Source organism: Rutilus rutilus (assembly GCF_951802725.1).
Source record: "Rutilus rutilus genome assembly, chromosome: 2".
In the NCBI taxonomy this organism is placed as follows: Eukaryota; Metazoa; Chordata; class Actinopteri; order Cypriniformes; family Leuciscidae; genus Rutilus; species Rutilus rutilus.
In genome coordinates, this window is record NC_140210.1 from 52,361,947 (window position 1) to 52,382,067 (window position 20,121).

Here is a 20,121-nt window from a genome sequence, read left to right on the forward strand (position 1 = left end):
CCAAATGTTACATTGCAAATATGGAAACTTTGGACCGAATGAGAGATGCGCGAAACCAACGTCGGTACAGTTTCAGTTTCGATTCAAATAAATTCGTTTAGGCTTGGCGTTTAAAATTGGCTAAATGTTGTTTATAATAAAGGACAAAATAGGCTATTTTTATAAGCTATTAGGCTATATTTTTATTATACGTGGCTACTTATTTTTCATTCTTGTTGTTTTCTGAATAGGCCTACCATTCATTTAAGGATTTGACATAGGCTACAGTAAGGGGAAGTAAAATACCCATAGACATAGCCTATATGTTATTAATAGTGTTTATAATGTTAATGTTGCTTTTTATTTACTGATCTTTTTACACTATTTCTGAATAGGCTAATAATAAAATGCGTTTGTTTCCCTCTCAACATGACCCGGTGCGCTGCGTACAAGCGCACATCTTTGAGATATAAATTAATAAATTTTAATAAAACACAAGGCCTACATCATAAAACTCAAAAGAGTGTGTATTTTAATATCTCTGTTGTTCTCTGTTCTCCGGTTGTTAGATAGTCAGTCTGAATGTCATGCGTTTACGTTAATATAGAAATATTATATTGTCAATGCATTATTCTTTTCTTTTTGTATTAGTGTTAAAAATATTAAATTTACAACTAATTATATTGATTTATATCTTCATTTATTATTATTTTTTTTAATTACTGGGCGAGGGCGACCATGTAGGCTAACAGCCGTCATTTAGGCATACCCAGCTGATGCAAAGCGTAGGTGAATTTATATCTACACAGAAGAAAGCCCTGTCTAGTGTTTTTCCCAGTACGGGTTGTGTCGAGCCATGTTAGTCTGGTTATATGATGGGAAAAAAAGATGAAATGTAGTTGCAAAAAACGTGTTAGGAATCACAACGCGAGGACTTTTATTCTGCAGTGCAGAACTGAGGAAGAACTGATGAGGGGACAGTTTGATCTTCGGCTGACAAATCAAAGGAAAGGGGCGTTTCATTCCCACCCACGTGTAAAATTCGAATATTCCAGCTGTTTATACATTTTTCTACCTCAGAACGAAAAACGAAAAATCAAGCTGAATTCTTGTTTTTCGTTTTTTTGGAAAAAATGAAAATCGAAAAAGGAACTGTTTTCTCATTTTTCTACTTTCAATATTAAATAAAAAAACGACTGAACGAATGATACACGGATTAACGAATGATACACTGATTGACATTGAGTGTTTGAGTGTTTAATTCATTTTGACTAAAGGTGAAGAGAGTTTAGTCTTCTGTAGGAAACACTTACAACACTTACCGTTACATTCTCATACACAGGATCACTCAATTCAACATCATAAGCGTCGCGTCTGTCATGATCAGGTCTGGGATGATTCATCTTTGCCATTAAAGAAAAAACAGAATAAAGAGAAAATAATTAACGTCTATAAACAACTCACTAGAAAAAGTCACTACATTCAGACTTTCAAATCTTTTAGATACCAATTCATTTAGATACCATATCAACTTCTGATCATTATTCTCACCTGAGACTCCTGTGTGTCATTTCTCTTTTTCATCCACCTGGTTCCCCTTTAAAGACAGTGATTTGACACAATAACATTTACATTTAGTCATTTATTAGACGCTTTTGTCCAAAGCGACTTACAAATACGGACTAAATTAAGCGAGTCATCGTGAAGAGGCAAAAATAACGCAAGAAGTGCTCAAAATATGAAGTTCAGGTATTGTTCAAAGTTGCATAAGCCCGATAAGGGAGGATTAAAGGAAAAGGAAATTATTATTATTATTATTTTTTATGAGGTTAAGTGCTCACGGAAGAGATGGGTTTTCAGCTGTCTTTTGAATGTTGTCAGGGATTCTGCATTCCGGATGAGGGTGGGGAGATCATTCCACCAGCAAGGAACTGTGAATGAGAATGTTCTGGAAAGTGATTTTGTGGCTTTCTGTGATGGAACCACGAGACGTCGCTCGTTGACCGATCGTAGGCTTCTGGTAGGGATGTAGACTCGTAGCCCAGCGGGCACCTTGATGTCAAAATTAGGTCAAGAAATAGGTCAAAAATGAAAGTCATATTGACGTCAAAGTGTTGATGTCAATTTGACGTCAAGAGTTTGACCTCTGCTGATGTCATTTTGCCAAACAAAAAGGTGAAACGCATGGCCGTACACTTATTACCAGCTTCACTTAAACCTAACCAGATTTACTTTATATAATTGCCATTTTTATGAAATCATAAAATTTTTGTATTTTAAAGTCACCATGATGGTGGTTAGCGTTTGCTTTAGTTGTGCTCTTGACCCTTCACTCTTTAATATAAAAGTTCTTTGGCTGCTATACTTGTTATAGGCAAAATAGTCATGCGAAGATAAGGTCAGGGGATGTTGGCTGTTTATAGATGATGAAGACAATACCATCATGTAAATGCCTGATTCCCTAATCGTGTTCAGTGTCAAATGTTTTGATTATATAGAATTTATGGTTTTTATGACGTATTACAATCGAATCTATTTAATTTTACAGCATTAGAGCAATTTTGTTTATCGAAGACTATAATGGATTTTAAAAACATTTAGTGCATTAAACATTTTCCTCTACATTATTACTTAGCCATCAAGAATCAGTGTATGACTCTCAACAATGGTGACAATCAATGAAATGCTTCATGCCGCAGTGCATGCTGGGTACCACCAATCAAAACTCACCCAAATTTCCCAGCATGCATTGCAGCTTTAATAAATTATGCACCTGGAGTTGATCTGATTATCTGGATATTTTGTTCGATTGTCACCATTGTTGAGATTCATACGCTGTTTCTTGATGTCTGAGTAATGCCATAGATGACAGGGTTTTGTACACTAAATAGTTTTTAAAAACCAAGTACATTATTTGATAAACAAAACTGCTAGACATGCTGTAGAATCAAATGACTTCTGTTATGAATAAAACAGTTTTGAAACCGCAAGTCTTATGTAATCAGAACATAAGACACTGAATAAGATCAGGGCTTCAGGCATTTACATGATGGTATCATCGTCGTCGTCATCATCATCAATAAACAGCCAAGATCACCTGATCTCATTTTCTCATGGCTTTTTTAGCTACAACAACAGAGCTTTTATAGCACACAATTATAGCAGCCAGAGAAAATTTAATATTAAGAAGTCAAGGGTCAAGAGCACAACTAAAGCAAACGCTAACCACCATCACGGTGACTTTAAAATGCAAAATATGATTTCATTAAACCGGAAATTAAATAAAGTAAATCTGGTTAGTGTAAGTGAAGCTGGTAATAAGTGTACGGCCATGCGTTTCACCTTTTTGTTTGGCAAAATGACTTATTATCAAACTCTTGCTAGAGGTAAAACTCTTGACGTCAAATTGACATCAACACTTTGACGTCAATATGACTTTAATTTTTGACCTATTTCGTGACCTAATTTTGACATCAATTTGGTGTCATATTGATGTTAAATTGACATCAAATGCCCACTGGGAGGAGTGAGTGAAAGTAGGAGGGAGCTGAGCCTGTGATAGATCTGTAAGCAAGCGTCAATGCCTTGAACTTGATGCGAGCAGCAAGTGGTAGCCAGTGCAGAGAGATGAACAGAGGAGTGACGTGGGCTCTTTTGGGCTCGTTGAAGACAAGACGAGCTGCAGCATTCTGAATCATTTGAAGAGGTTTAGTTCAGGGGTTCTTAACCTTTTTGATGTCGGGGCCCAAATTTTACAGTACAAAGTGGCCCAGGGCCCATTCAGATATTAGCACTGTATTGGTTTATTGATCTCACCCTTGGTTTGATTTGTATTCAATAACTAAATGAAATCCACTTGCAGTTTAACAGTTTATTATTCATGTGTATGTAAACCTCCACATACAATTATTCATGGAACAAATCAATCTGCATCAAGAACAAATTTAAAGGCTCAAGTCAGGCATATTAACACAAAAATCAGCTAAATTTGACAAATTTTACTTACAAAAAAAATAGAAAATGTATATAAATAAAATAAAAACAATAATGTGTTGCTAAAATAAATACATTCAAAATAATATTTTTCAAATTAAATAAATAAGTTGTAAATGAAAATTGAAATAAAGTGCAAATGAAAAAAAAAAGGCTTTATAATCTGCAAAATAATTTGATAATTGTTTCAGCAGTTTAAATTTTTTCATGGCAGAACCTGAAGTTGCTCTTCATATCTGTTATAAATTAACAATAACAGTCACAGCAGTACAATTTGAACAAGCTACAACTCCCTATTGATGTTCCCCTCCGCATATATCCGCAGCGGCAGGTAAAACCAACTCCTCCGCTATCGTGAATGCTTAGGCCCCGATCACACCTGACGCGTTTTTTGCAGTGAGAGGCGCCTTTTTTCAATTGGTTTTCCTATGGCAGCGAGCGTTCTGCGCGCTGTTTATGTCAGGGGCCGATCACACCTAACGCGTTTTTCAGGTTCGAAAACGCGAGGTGCACAGCTTTTACCAGTTTCTATTGTTTTCCTTACGCCTGTGTGAGGTTATATGGGTCCATGTTCAACAAATTGATTAATCATTACAATCTAACAACAAGGTGAAAAGAAGAGAACATATTCAGTAAATTAAAACTTGTTCTCACCTCATCCTTTTGTTGAATATTCACTTCTGCTGTATCATCTCTCTCCCCGGACGAACCTAATCTTTTGAGCCCACTGGTCCGTTTGTAAAGTTGACACAAATTTATCACGTGTACGGGTTACAAGTAAAAGTTAATAAAAGGCTGATTTGACGTTTGAGGACAGCTGTTACAGTGGTCGCCTAGCAACATAAAAAACGCAGCGCACTGCTCGTTCTGTGTAATGGTAACGGTTAGAGTCCACTACAGCGGCAAAACTCCGCTCAGTGCCGCTGGCAACGCTATAACGCGTCCGCTTTGGGGTGTGTCTGTTACGAGTGTGTTTAATCTAAGTTTTTTTACAACACACACACAGTATAATCATTAGAGATTCACGGGATTACATAAGAAATAGACCAGCTTTGTTTCCAAATGCACCAAGCAAAGATATCCTTTCAAGTGTATACACTTTTATAAAACCAGCCAATATAACACATCCAAAATGAAATATTTAACATATATAACAACTGCAAAGCCTCTAATTCGTAAACAAAACGATTTACGTACTAAATTCAGCAATAACACCGGCACAATTTTCATATTTTTAAACTCTGAAGACAGACGTCACATCCCGAACCTCACAGCAATTGGCTGCCGACCGCGTTTTTCGCTTGATATTTGCATAAAGTCAAGAACTGCCCAACCTTTTTGACGCTCTCGGTCGCTCTCAACGCTTTCTCCGGTCCGCTGGCAATCCCAAAATGCACTGCGCGAGCGTGAAGCTCAACTTCCATAGGAATGAATTGAAAACGCTCGCTCCGCTCCGCTCGCAACGCGCCAGTGGAAACGCACCGTAAGTGCTGTGCACCTCGCGTTTTCGAACCTGAAAAACGCGTTAGGTGTGATCGGCCCCTAACTGAGACATTAACTTACTGCCACTAGTGGTGGGATGGTGTACTGTAACTGTCTCATGGATAACAGTGGTCATTCTGGTGTCTTCAATTGATAACATGTTTGGTCCCGTGGCCCTCGCGGCCCACAGGTGTAAAACGTAAAAAATTTTGCGGCCCTCCAGGTGGCGCTCGCGGCCCAAGCGTGGGCCCTATGGTTAAGAATAGGTGGTTTAGTTGCACATGATGGAAGTCCAGCCAGAAGAGCATGGCAGTAATCAAGCCTAGAGATGACTAGTGTTGTCACGATACCAAAATTATTGTTTCGATACCGATACCAAGTCAAGTATTGCGATTTCGATACTTTTTCGATACTTTTCCTGAAAAGGGAGAAACACTCTCAAATATCATTGCTGTGCTTTATTTTAAAACCGGGACAACATTCTAATCATATAACACACTAATAAATGAACATATGAACAGCAGATATATTAAACATTTGAACAAAATATGAAATATAAAAATATAAAAAATAAATTAGAGCAATGACATTCAAGGTAATTTTTTTTTATACATTTAGCAGCATTATCTCAGTTATCATAACTTATCTTAAAGGAGAACTCCGGTCAATTTTAACATTGAGCTCATTTTTTTGTACATTTGGAGTGCTGTCAATACAGAGAACAACGACAAAAATCGGTGTTTCCTACACAGAGTTATTCTATTTTTAAAATTTGCACCCTATTGACTTCAATGGGGCAAGTAGTAAGCCTGCTTTTTAGCCTCTTAACATCCTTTAAGTGTCATTACAAGTGCACAGAAAATGTGAGTGATTCCTTCCGAGTGAACACGGGTGGATCTGACTGCAGTAGATGTTAGAGATATTAATAAAAATGAAGTTAATTCAGCCAGCGCTCATACCTTTGTTTACATCCTGTTTTCGGTGGAAGGCCATAGTAATCGATTGTCGAGTTCACGCGCGTGATCATAGGTACTAAACCTATGCGCGTGAACACCTATACCCAAATGTACAAAAAAATGAGCTCAATGTTAAAATTGACCGGAGTTCTCCTTTAAGTTATCTTAAAGTTATCTTACTTTCGTAAGAGCTTTATCTTGATTCTGAACTTTGAATAAAAATATGAACAGCGATTATATTAAACAATGTTTAATATTGGTAACATATGATAAGCCTCATTGGTGATATATTTGACGTGGGGAGAGAGTTGTGGAATATAGCAGCAAAGACAACGTCGGCAGTGTTGACGGCAAAATAGGCTACAGAATAATTCGTTCTGTATTGAGAGGTGCAATATTTGAAAATCGATCATATTTTTTTAAATTACATTTATATTGTATTTATGTCAAAACTTTCAAACATCAAAATGTCATTTATTAATATGTATTCGTGTCAAAATGACATAGAAACATCTTTTCCTATTCTATTTTGCCTGGAAACGCTTCCAACACGCCGACGCGTGAAAAATAGGCGTCGGTTCTATTTATAGCATGCACGCGTTTTCCGCGCGTCTCGAGCTGCGCCCAGACTCGTGTGTCACGCAGGCAGTTAACATGGGAGCCGAAATAAAAACGGACACGACACGCAGCCAGTGTGTCGCCGGACTTACAAATCTGGAACGCGTCATTCTTAGAAGTATGGATGCTAATAAATTAAGGAATCGTGACGTTTTTAATTTCCGATTTACTTTTATAGTATCGGTGCACCGTGCAACAGAGCAAGGTAGGCAACGTACTTCCATATGTCACTCCTCGCGTCATCTTTTTCTACGAGTCGTGGACCACTTGTGCTCGCACATGCAGCCATCTCGCTGTAGTGTTTTGTCACATGACACTGACAGCGGCAGGTTCTTTGCTGCGTGCGTCAGGAAAAAAAAACACAGACGTCCATAGGGAGACGTTTTTTTTTTTTAAGTATCGATACTGATAAATTTAGGTATCGTGACGTTTTTAATTTCCGAGTATCGCGATACTTATGAAGTATCGGTACACCGTGCAACACTAGAGATGACCCGGGCCTGGATGAGAAGTTGTGTTGCATGCTCAGTTAGGAAAGGCCTGATCTTCCTGATGTTGTGCAGTGCAAACCTGCATGATCGAGCTGTCTTTGAAATGTGGTTTGTGAAGGTCAGCTGGTCATCAAATGTTACTCTAAGATTTCTGACCGACCTTGATGGGGTAATTGATGATGATTCTAGCTGGATAGTTAAGTCGTGCTGTAGAGATGGATTGGCAGGGAGGACGAGTAGCTCAGTCTTTGCCAGGCTGACCTGCAGGTGATGTTCCTTCATCCATTACTTGGTTGAAAACAGCTCGTTCAAGTGTTTTCACAATGAATGGTAGGAAAGAGACAAGTCTGTAATTCTCTACAAATGATGTATTTAGCGTTGGTTTTTTAAGCAGTGGAGTTACCCGAGCCTGCTTGAATGCAGTAGGTAAAGTGCCAGTATGGAGGCATGAGTTAATGATGTGTGTGAGTGCTGGTAGAAGTGTGGGAGAGATGGCTTGTAGAAGGTGTGAGGGGATGCCCTGAGTTCGGTCCGGTGTTCACGAAGAACCTCAGATTATCAGGGGTTAGAGGAAGTAGCGCGTGCAGGCCTGGAGGAGAGGGGGCATATATTGTCTAGAGAAGAAGTTAGAATGGAGCATAAGGTATCCGTTGCGGTATTCACATCCAGAGATGAGAATTGTGTGGGTGAGGGAAGAGAAGATGACACAGCAGAGGAAAGATGGGCAGGAGAAAGTGTGCGCAGGTTTCGTCTGAAAGTGACTGGTGGTGGGGTTGGTAGTGCAGGGGTAGAGAGTTGTATACTGAAAGTAATGAGGAAATGATCTGAAACATGGAGAGGTCTTACCAAAATATTGTCAGTGATGCAGTTGCGTGTGTAAACCAGGTCCAGTTGGTTACCTGATTTGTGAGTACCTGTGGTGTAATAGCATGATATTCAAACGAGTTGTTGTTGCATAGAGAAGAGAGCGCCGAGTATTTCCAATTGTTAGAAATGAGAAGCCCTGTGCCCCCCAGACTGGCGAGGGGAGTGAGAGAAAGAGAAATTGTTAGAGAGAGCAGCAGGGGTTGCTGAGTCTTCTGGACGAATCCAGGTCTCGGTCAAGCCCAAGATATTAAGAGTAGATTGAGATGCAAAGGCTGGAATAAAGTCAGCTTTATCGACTGCTGAATGACAATTCCATAGACCCACAGAAGGAGAGAGAGGTGTGTGTGAGGATGGGAGAATGGGACGCAGATTAGCAGTATTGCGCTGCCTTCTGCGCGTGATGAAAGAGCGTTGTCGAGAGACAACAGGAATGTATTGAAAGCACATGTTGAGTAAGGGTAAATAAGAAAAAAATGTGAAACGAAAGGGAGAAGAACATACTTAAGTGCCTTCCTGGTGTCCTTGCTCGGTGGAGTAGGGCTGTCGCGATAACCGCAATATTTTAATACTGCGCTATTGACAAGCAAAACGCAGAGGAAGGATAGCAACCGCAGAAACCGCGGCAACCGCAGTGTTCAGGTTTATTTATTTTTTTCATGAGGCTGTGGTCTTCTTGTTTTACAATTTGTCACTGTGTATTCAATGTTAAATAAATGAATGATACAATATGGTTACGACTGTTATTTTCCCGCGAACCGTTGTAGCTCTATCTGGGTGTTTCGTTTGTTTTGACCTGCTGAAACGATGGCAGGCGCTCTCATCCCAAAACATAATGTCACATCGCCAGTTTGGGAACATTTCGGCTTTCAACCAAATGAAAAGGGCGAGCCAGCGAATTTAGATGAGCCGATATGCAAAATTTGTGACAAAAAGGTTCCTGTGACACGCGGAAATACATCTAATTTGAGGTGTCATCTCGCTAACTGTCATCCAGCCATTGAAGCGCAGCTGCCCCCTCAAGCATCAGGTCGTGGAGCAACATCAAAAAGAACAGCTGAGACCGGTACCGGCCGACAGTTAGGAGTAGCAGAAGCCTTTGCGAAATCTGTAAAATATAGCCGTGTAAGTAACAGGCATAAATGCCTTACAGCCGCTGTAACGCAGTATCTAGTTCAGGAGATGGTTCCATTCAACACAGTGGAGAAACCTGCATTCAAGTCAATGTTTCAAAAATTTGACAAGCAGTACGAGTTGCCGGGCAAAACTTACTTTTCAGAAACTGCTGTGCCAAAAATGGAAACAGTGTTTATGCCCGAAAACCACATGTCCGACAATGTTTCGGATGCTCTCCGGCACGCATTTGAAGAGTGGTCCCTGGATGAGAAAAAACTGGCCTGTATCACTACAGACAACGGGTCCAACATCGTTGCAGCAGTCAATAAGTTGAACTGGCCGTGGCTGAACTGCTTTGGTCACAATTTACATTTGGCAGTTACAAACGCAATGGCAAGCGTAAAGGACCACACAGCCCGAGCAATGGGCCTGTGTCACACATCGGTCAGTACATTTTCTCAGAGCTGGTTGAAGAGAAGAGATCTAGCGAAAGCACAAGAGGAACTTCAAATTCCTCAGCATGGCCTCATACTGGTAAGTTATAAAATTGTAACTATTTGCTAACTTATTGATCATGTTATTAGGCAATAAATAAAAATGAAATTATACAAATTAAACAATATAGCCTACTGTTACAATAGCATACTTGTCTGTTGCTTGCTGGGTTTAATGTATTTTTCGTTTAAAATAAATATTTTGAAACGAAAATTATTTCAAAAGGTAGGTTAAGATATATTGAAGAAAAAACATTTAGGCTAACTTCAGCTCAATTTAACGTCAATATATATAGGCCTATCTGTCTGTGTACATTTAGCCTAATTAATATGCATTATTTTGCAATCAGGGTAATTTAAATGTATTTTTTGTTTAGTCAAAATATATTGAAACGAATAAATAATTTAAAATGTAGCCTAGTCTGTAATTTATTTTGGTAGGCTACTTAGATGTTATCTATTTTGGTAGGCTACTTAGGCTATCAGAAGAGTTTAGGCAAAGGCGTGTTGTTTAGATCCTCGATATAGGGGCGATCATATCAATGACACGGAGACAAAATCCGCACTCATCGAAGAGATGGTGGGAGTGGAGGACGAAGAGACCGCTGCCAGTGCGTCAGTGGTTGGAGACGAAGGGCAAGCGGTTAGGGACAAGACTCTTGGAGACCTGCTGAAGTCACGGACAACCTCCGCATCAGCGCCCATTCCCAAGAGAGCGCGAGCAGATAACGAGCTCACACGCTATCTGCATGAGGAGTGCATCGACTCCAACGCGAATCCACTGTCCTGCTGGCGCGATAATCAGTCTAGATTTCCGCTGCTGTCCAAAGTCGCGCGCAAATACATGTGTATTTGTGCAACGAGCACACCGTCGGAAAGGGTTTTCAGTGCCGCGGGGAATATTGTTACCCCCGTGCGATCCTCCCTGAAATCACATAAGGTTAATATGTTGGTTTTCCTAGCACGAAACAAGGACATGATAACCCAGGTCTAAACCACATTCGTTACCGAGTAATATTTAGTTTATTCTCTGTATTTTCACTTAGGTCTACACGTTGTTTTCATGTGATAGCCTACTTAAGAATTCTTTCGTTTTTCAAATTAGAAAAAGCAGTTTTCTTATTGCTTGTTTTCATGTGATACTTTAGAACTTTTATTTTTTAAATTGGAAAAGGCATGTTCTTGTTGCTGTTTGGCATTTAACAATAAACAAAAATGTAACGTGTTAAAACGTGTCTCTCTGTCAGTTAAAAAGCAACAATATATGCTACATAACTCAACAATAAAGGTTTGTATGCAGTAAAATCAGGATAAATTTGGTTTGTAAAAAAAAAAAAAAAACTGTGGTAATACCGCATATCGCGCTATTGAGCCACCCAAAATAACCGCAAGGGAAATTTCTTAACCGCTACAGCCCTACAGTGGAGTCGCACAGGTAGAGTCGATGGTCTTCACACGAGGAGGCTGAACACGAGAGCTGAACGCTTCCGCTGACGCGACAGCATGCAAAATAGATAGATATAAGGCTTTCACCGCTGAGTGAGGACAGCTGTCTTGGCCCAGCAATTAGCACAGCAAACGCAAATCGCCTTCTGATAATATAGTTCCCAGTATGTATACGGTTAGAGGATGGTTGTGTCTCATGTGACCTTGTTATTCGTACACGCTGTGACTATACAAATCACAACATGTAAATTGCCGTTATTTTGTCACTTACTGGGAGCAGTATGCTAGCTGAAGCCATTTACTTCCAGTCTTTGTGCTAAGCTAGGCTAGCGGTAGGTGCGTCAGACAGAGTTAGGGCATGCACGGAGATGAGAAGGGTATGCATGGACTTATCTAACTCTAGGGGATACGGTGAATAAGCTAAAGTCCCAAAAAGCCGGCGTGTTCCTTTAAATCCTAAATATTGCCAAATAGGCGCTTTTACATTTCGCTTTGAAACCAAATCTTCCGCCATCGTCTTGTCAGTCAGCTCCTCACTCTCGTGATAAATGACTCCTACTGCTGATCTGTGCCGAGATTCTCGTTCGGCTCACGCTGCATTGAGAAGACACGTTCAGTTTTTTAATTGTAGTTTCTGTTCTCTAACTGAACTAAATGATTTTTACTATAAAACATCAAAACGATGTGGGGGGCGGTGCTGCTATGGGCAAGTGATGTGACTGTTCAACGGTAACACCGACAATCACAGCAAGCCTAGTAGAGACCACTGAGACACTGTTTTACAGCAGGAGCACGCTGAGATTGGTTTGTCGCTCAGATTAGCAGGTCTTTATTTAATATGCATCATAGAATAGGAGCAGAAACAGTGAAACACATAAGAAACATCTTATGTTCAGTAAAATCACTTGTTTGAAGAGTTTTTTGATCCCTGGTTAAATATGTTTTGAAATAAACGCCTAGCCTACCTAACCCATTTAATGGCTTGAATACATTAATACATTTAGAAAACGTAACTACTGCAGGCTCGCTTCATGTTTACCTCTAATGACGACCTTGCTTATTCAACCATCATACGTTTTTTTTTACAGATTAAATAACAAAATAATCGACAATTAAGCGATTGCTGATTAATTGTTAGCATGAATTCACAACCTTCTGACTCATTCACACACATAAGACCACAGACACACGTTTTACCAAATCAGCATCATGATGATCACTGCAGCTCCACAAATCACTCCAATGGATATGTATATCACCAGACTTCCTAATAGCACAAATGTATAAAACATCAAAAAAATAATAATAATAGTAATTTGCTTCACTTTATTAAGAGTAATGTAAGTATATGAAATGCTCTACCTTTAACACTGACAGTTACAGCGTCTGATCTCTGAGATCCATGTTGATTGTGAGCCTGACAGTAGAAGCGTCCACTCTGTAGTGCACTGAAACTCTGTCCAGATCCAACAGCTGAGGGTTCATTCTCCTTAAACCAGCTGAAGTTCAGAGCAGGAGGGTTTGAGTCACTGATGCAGTTCAGAGTCACTGAATCTCCCTCCACTATTTCACCAGATCCATTCATCAACACTGAGACGCTCCTGGGAGGGTCTAAAAAGGACAAAAAACCTTAAATCTTCTAATTCAAACACAATCTCCTAATCTTTAAAAAAACAAATGAATCTGTACTCACACATGACATTGAGCTGAACAGCAGGAGAGATGTGAGTGTGTCCGTCTACAGCACAGCTATATCTGCCTGAATCCTCTCTTCTGACTGACTGCAGCAGGAGTTCATTGTTTCTGTCTCTTCTCTCAGTTAATGGCTGTGAGTTTCTGTACCAGATGAATGTTGCTCTGTCAGTCAGAGCGCAGCTGCTTTTACATCTCAGAGTGACTGAATCTCCCTCTGTCACTCTCTCAGGAGACTCCACCTGAAGATCTGAACACAACACACACATTATATCTAGTGCTGCTGTCATACACTGATTATTATTCAACATAATGCACAGAAGAAGAGATGAACCTCATCAAAGTCACCTATCACAGTAAGAGTCACTCCTGGAGCACCAATCCATTTCACATTAGATTTATCAGTGAGGAATCTGAAATAGTACATGCGTGAATCCTTCAGTGTCACATGACTCAGTCTGACGGTGCAGTTCTGCTGTTTATCTCCCAGATACTGAAGCCTCTGACTGTATTCAGTGTCATTAGACAGATCTGGATGCTCTCCATTATCTTTTTCCAGTGTTTTGGTCCAGAACGCTTTTATGATCTGACGTCCAGTAGGGTATGTATAAGTGCAGCTCATTATCACTGTTGAGTCCTTTAGTGCACAGATGTGTGAAGGACTGTAAATCACATCCTCTTTCTGACTACAAACCCCTAAAAAAAGTTAATTCTGAACAAATTAGCTGCAGCTTGTGCATAAAAACTGCAGAATGCAAAAATTCCTGAGCAAGGGTTGCAGAGACTCACCGTGAATGATGAGCAGAAAGATCAGAGGAAGAGGAGGAGCCATTCTGACTGACGTCACCATAGCAACATCTGCAACAAATATAGTGGCTTATTTTCAGATTTAATGTCAGCATGAAACATAACAACAAATACTACTTTATTTATGAACATGACAGCAACAGTCATTTTTGCACTGCATGAGTTTGTAACTTTCCAACGTCTTTCACTTCCCCGTTTTGACTGACAGCCCATCATAGACAGTAGGACCCTGCCAGAACGGTGGCCTTTAATTTCATACTGAGAAACTGCTATAAAGCACCTTAGCTGACTTTTGAATCAGTGCATTGCTTATGTTTACAAAACATACTCTGGAGCTTGTTGTCACTCTGATGAATATGCAGGATTATTTTTAAAAGCCACTTTAATATATAAGTCTTGGGTATAAGTCTTTATAATCTATCTTCATTATATAGTTATCTGTTGTGTAAAATATTAAAAAGGATTTTTTTATCAATTTGTTTTTCGCCAACAAAACACTTCTTGAGAAAACAAATTTGTGCTATTGGACTTTTGATTTTAAGCCATATAGTTACTGAGACACAGCCCTGTGACAACTAGCCCCAACCAATCTCCCATAAATCCCCCACACTTAAGATATTTAACAGAACAGTTATAAAATCATGCTCTTACCCGTTTCACCAACACCAGTGACCAGTGACAGCACTACAAATGATCAAGCTGAAACCAGTGTTGGCATTTTCACACTCTGAATGACACGTGATTAACACCTTATACTTTCACATGAGCTCATGACACCTCAACTAGGGCAGATCGAGCAGAGGAAGTATCATTGATCTTGACGCAATACAGACACAGGCAGGCAGTAAGTAATCCAGACACGAGCAGGAATAGTAGACTAGAGAAGTGCTGATGAAAGCAAGACGGCAAGACATGAACACCAGAACGGTCTGACAATGAACACAGCAAACACAAGGCTACATATAGGGAACGGTGACCAATTATCCTAGTATGGAAACTGCTGGATCCGGGATTGTAAAACACTGGAAGGAATTGCAGTGGCAGTGATGCCAAAAAAACACATTTCATCTCCAGCATCGCCAAATGTGCATTTGACAAACCTCCAATTTACTGATTTATTAATAGCAATCTGGAAGTTAAATAAAGAACTTAAAACATGCCGATAAAGCAGAATTGATTAATCTGAATGTGTTTATCATGAAAACTACTAAGCTTTTTATTCAGTCAGTGGCCTTGTTCTTCTTGAATGATCACGTCTCTAAACATGGTCAAAAATACAGTTTCCTCTTTTGTGGGTGAGAAAACCAAACTTGTGAATCTCTGACAGCCTCATCACACTGTGATCACGTGACCTTCATACGCCAATGAGAGACGCTGAGGGACATCACACCCAGGAGGAAGAGGAAATCAGCTTAAAATCAGCAAAGTGATTCTCAGAAATGGAAAGAGGAAAATGAATGCATATGCAATCCAGGACGGTGGATCTGACAGAACTATCCTCCTCCACAGTGCAGCTCAGCAGTTGGGCCTCAAAGGTCAACCTGAAGACCTTCTGTTTCGAACAGTCAGGCAGCAGTTAAGTACATGGAGAAAAAATGGCAGATGTACGTACAATTAAAGGATTTGCATCAGATCCAGACTGGACCAGGAGGTGGTGGAACTCCTGGAAAGGAAGACCGTAAGAGTCGAGGTGGATGGTGTCAAGCGATATGCAACCCTTCTCTTGCGTGTCAAGAACATGGCCAAACTTAGAGCACCCAAAGAGGCAGTATTATCACAGCTGAGCTTTTACAGCTCTTGTTCCAGATCTGCAGAGACAATTGGCTAAACAGCAGATTAAATGCCATTTCACCCTCCTAACTCACCACACTTTGGAGGTTGCTGGGAGTGAGAAATTAGCTTTTTGAAAAACGCATTGATGGATACTCTAGGAACTCAATCAGTGACTTTTGAGGTTCTTCAAACTGTGCTGGGGGAGATTGAAGGAATCCAAACCACTGGGATATACACCATCCGATGTCTCTGATCCTGACCTCATTACTCCAAATTGTCTCCTAATGGGGGGGGCCTGATGCTTCACTCCCCCTGACAGTATTCCCCAGTCTGAGCTGGTCAGCCGATGTCGTCACAGCCAGATCTTTGCCAACCAATTCACGAGTTCATACTTAAATATAATTTGAAGGGATAAAGTTTAATGCGTATTTGGCGTGCTGTCCGGAGGGCTCCGAGCTCGGAGTTCGGCCCGAACCCAGAGTACTCCCCCCGTATGTAAGTGTTTAGGACTAGAAGCGTGGAGAAGGGGTGGTGGAGGGATGCTGCAAACTGTCAATGGAATGAGGTGAGACTGCTGAGTATATATACACACCTCTTACCACTGATTGCTGAGTGCTCTCCACTTGTGTTAATTATCTGAACGTGTTCCTCCCGAGCCTTGTTAATAAAACATAATTTCTGGAGACTTCTCAAATTCTGCCTGCCTGGACTTCAAAAGTCGTCAAAAATGACATCCGGGTTGGCCCTACGTTGCTGATCATGGATGCTCAGCTACCCAGAGCTCTCTGGCCTGTGGGAAAGGTGTTAGAAGTATTCCCCTTAACTGACACCAGAGTGAGGACAGCCACGGTTCAGGCGGGAGAAAAATCATACACTTATCCAGTTGCATACCTTATACAATTACCTGCCATTCCTGATAAAAGTAATTGCAAACCCCACAGAAGAATTGAAGCCTTTTTGTATATGCACATATTTCCTTATGGAAATCTAGGGGCAGTTGTAAACAATTTTTATGTTTTTTTTTTTTTTGCTCTATCTCTAACCTCTCTCTATTAAATCTCTCCTTCTGTACTTTGAGGCACACATATACACAGCACCTTCACTGAGCCAATGAGCTTCCAGAAACCTTGACCACGTGATCTCCCCCGCCCTCACAGTGCAGTGGGACACGGAGACACGTTATTATTATTATTATTATGAATATTCACATTTATGTTACTGTTTATTTTATAGAAAACCACAACCACACAAACCAGTCCCAGAAAACAATTGCGTCTTCATTTTGTCTGTAATTGGACAGCCTTTGGTGGGTCAGCACCCTGAGCAGGCAACTTATCCTATATAGGTAAAAGCTATCAAGCAAAAAGCATTTTTTCTATTCCAAGAATACTTATTGTAACATAAGAAAAAACTTGGACAGGGCAAATGAAGCAGCATCCTTCATTTGCCCGAGAATTAGTCAAACGGAGAAAGAAAGAGGAAGTAAAAAGAGCATTTCTTTAAGATGTGTGTGATTTTCACATGCAGTGAAACTTTTTATTTCTTCACAGACGGGATTGTTCACATACTGAGTTCCTGCTGAGTGAACAAATGCAACCGTGATCCTTTTTTCTTGAAATTAATTTATTGAGTTTGATGGGACTCTATAAGATCATCTTCACTAAAACCCTTAGTCTCGCTTCCTCTTTTGTGTGTTGATAAGAGGCCTGCGAACTGCATTAAACCTTTATGCAAATCCTGACCTGGCAGAAGCTGTATCCTGTACAACACAGACATTTGCTTTTTCTTATTCCATAATGCTTTAAGAGAACCACAAATTACCACTTTATAATTCAGGAAAACCAAGGAGGAGATTGGTTGCAACTGGGAAAGGGATTTGTCATTCCACTGCACATATGGCAATAATCTAGACTGAAGGCCAACTGCACTGCATACGTGTTAAATTAAACCTAGCAATAATACTCGCCTCTAAACTTGGAGTAATGGTAATGGAGGGATTGAAGGCTCGCAATATAAGTTTGCAGAGTTCTAGCTGCAAACTTACAACCGGTGTGACCAGTGTTCTAGCGTCATCTCTTCAGGCTCCGCACTGACAGCTGCATTTAGAAGGTCTGCGAAGAGGTCTATGCTTTCTAGGATGCATTAGCAAGGAGGCATTAATCACTCTTGAGGTTTTTTGAAGAGCTGCATGGAACAACACTGTATTCAGCTTGTTTATATCAGGAACACACTTACTCGTGTGTAACTTGTGCATTCAGTACTCCTTGAGTCCCCCTGGTGGGCTGGATAGAACAACACAACTTTTACAATACCCTGACATGCAAGGCTGGATGATGTGAAAGACCTGGAAGTGAATTCTGAACTGCTCTTGTAGACTTTCAATTTCTTTTCTGTACTTGGCGAAACACATCTTGCATTTGGGAGCATCTTTGCACATCTCCTCGCAGGCAGAAAAGTGTGTCAAATTTGCCGGATTGGACGAAAATCCGCTGTGAAAAAGGTTATGTTTACGTTGGAAAGCGTTCATATGTGCATAGAGGTCTGAAACAGTCCGAAACCGACCTTGTAACTGTGTGTTCAGATAATTCAGATGCACAGTCATATAATCTGTGAGGAAGGCCATGTCACAAATAAATTCTGGATCCCATAGTTTGCTGCTGTAAGCGCTTGTTTAAATGTGGAAATCAACTGACCAGACAGTATATGCAACTGTTGTTGTCTCATCTCTTACTGAATTGGGCTCAACGCCCTTGGATGATGACATCTCACAGCTAAATAATGCACTGGCTATTAACCTGGATTTATTTGCTCCTCGCAAGGTCCGTGAAATCAAGTATACTCGCTCTGCTCCTTGCTATAACAACAACCTTCCTCTCCTTTAGTTCTAATGCGAGTGCGGCAAGTTTTTCGGGTGCCCTGTTTTCTGAATTTTGTGCCTGATTTTGCCTCACTTGTTACAGTTCAGATATGAAAGCTACTACTTGCATACTTGATCCCCTTCCTATTGGTTTGTTTAAGTCTTGTTTTGAGCATTTGTGCCCTGCAGTGCTTAACATAATTAATGAATCCTTAAGTACTGCTGTTGTCACAGCTGCATAAAAAATGCTGCTGTTACTCCTGTACTCAAGAAGCTGCTCTTGGCTAAAATTTTACAATGAGTTGTAGCTTTACAGTTGCATAATTATCTTTCTGTTAGTAATCTTTTTGAGCAACTTCAATCTGTTTTTGAAAATTTTTATGACTCACAAATGTTATGACTTTATGACATGACTTTTATAGGTGCCTGTTTGGTTGGTTCTGTGGTTCTGATGGTTCTGTATTTGAGTTTCAGAAGAAATTCAGGAATCTAGGAGTTATCTTTAATCCCCCATTGACATTTGACCCTCGTGTACAAAACGTTGTTAAGACTTCTTTTTTTATATCTCAGAGATATTGCAAAATTGTCCCCGCGTTTTCTCTATCGCTCTGAGCGGGAGATTGAAAACCCGAAGTAGAGCTCGAGTGGCCTGTGTTTCGGTTAGTCACTCACAACTTGTTTCTGTGTGAACGGTTTTCATCGTCGTAGAAGGAATAAGTTGAAACGTAAGTTGCTGTATATTAAGGACTTTTTAAAATTGAAATGTTGTTGTTCCGAACAACAGGAAGATTGCGAGTGTTATTTTGTGCAGTAATCCTTATATTAATAATCTTATGTAGTTCGATCTATTTTTTTTCTCTCTAGCAATATCTAAGTGTAATGGTCTTTAACAGCGCCGCCGCTCCCACCACGCGTATCACGCGCTGTGCGTAGGGCACCAAGTGCTGAGGGGGCACCAAAAATAGCCTAATGAAAAAAAATTTGAATTATAATGCCGATATTATTTCATTAGCCTATAGAAATATTATTAGGCACATTTTAGCCATGTATATGTAACAAAAAAGGGGGAACAAGATAATTTAATTGCTCTAGTCTAGAAAGTACCGCCCCCGTTGGATGGTCCGTGCCGGTTGTTCGCGCGGGCGCCTGACGAAGTTTGACAGACTGACAGTAGGCAACTTTTTTGGAAATGGCCCCTAAAAGACAGCAGGAGTCAGGATCAGAGAAAAGAAAGAAAAAGAAACTGCGAGATGATGCCCGTTCATCACTTGCAGGTAAGTCCATTTTTAACCATTTTTAAATACGGGAAATGTGCTGCATGTGCTGCTGCTAATCGTAATGCGCCTCGAACTTGCTGACGTTAATGTTAGCAAACTATGTTATTATAACTTATAACTTCAGTGCAAGGTAAATTGAGATATTACTGATAAACATTACCTATTTTACAAATAACTGACGCCAGCTAGCTGTTACTTTCTTTACTATCTTTCTTTAGATATTGAGCAGTAGTTTATGGTTTATTTTGACGTGACGGTGGTTAATACTTTCTCAGT

The 20,121-nt window shown here is 40.1% G+C and overlaps 1 protein-coding gene across 1 annotated transcript in view; it reads right to left on the bottom strand.

The window, feature by feature from the left end:
- LOC311279655 (B-cell receptor CD22-like) overlaps window positions 1-20,121 on the bottom strand; it is a gene marked incomplete at its 5' end in the record, with an annotated part of 135,156 nt that overhangs the window by 3,419 nt on the left and 111,616 nt on the right. Inside the window, 3 exons of the mRNA XM_084391290.1 lie at window positions 1,302-1,382; window positions 1,531-1,576; window positions 12,637-12,706. Of these exons, the coding sequence (XP_084247416.1) occupies window positions 1,302-1,382; window positions 1,531-1,576; window positions 12,637-12,706 (197 nt within the window). The remainder of the gene's footprint in view (window positions 1-1,301; window positions 1,383-1,530; window positions 1,577-12,636; window positions 12,707-20,121) is intronic.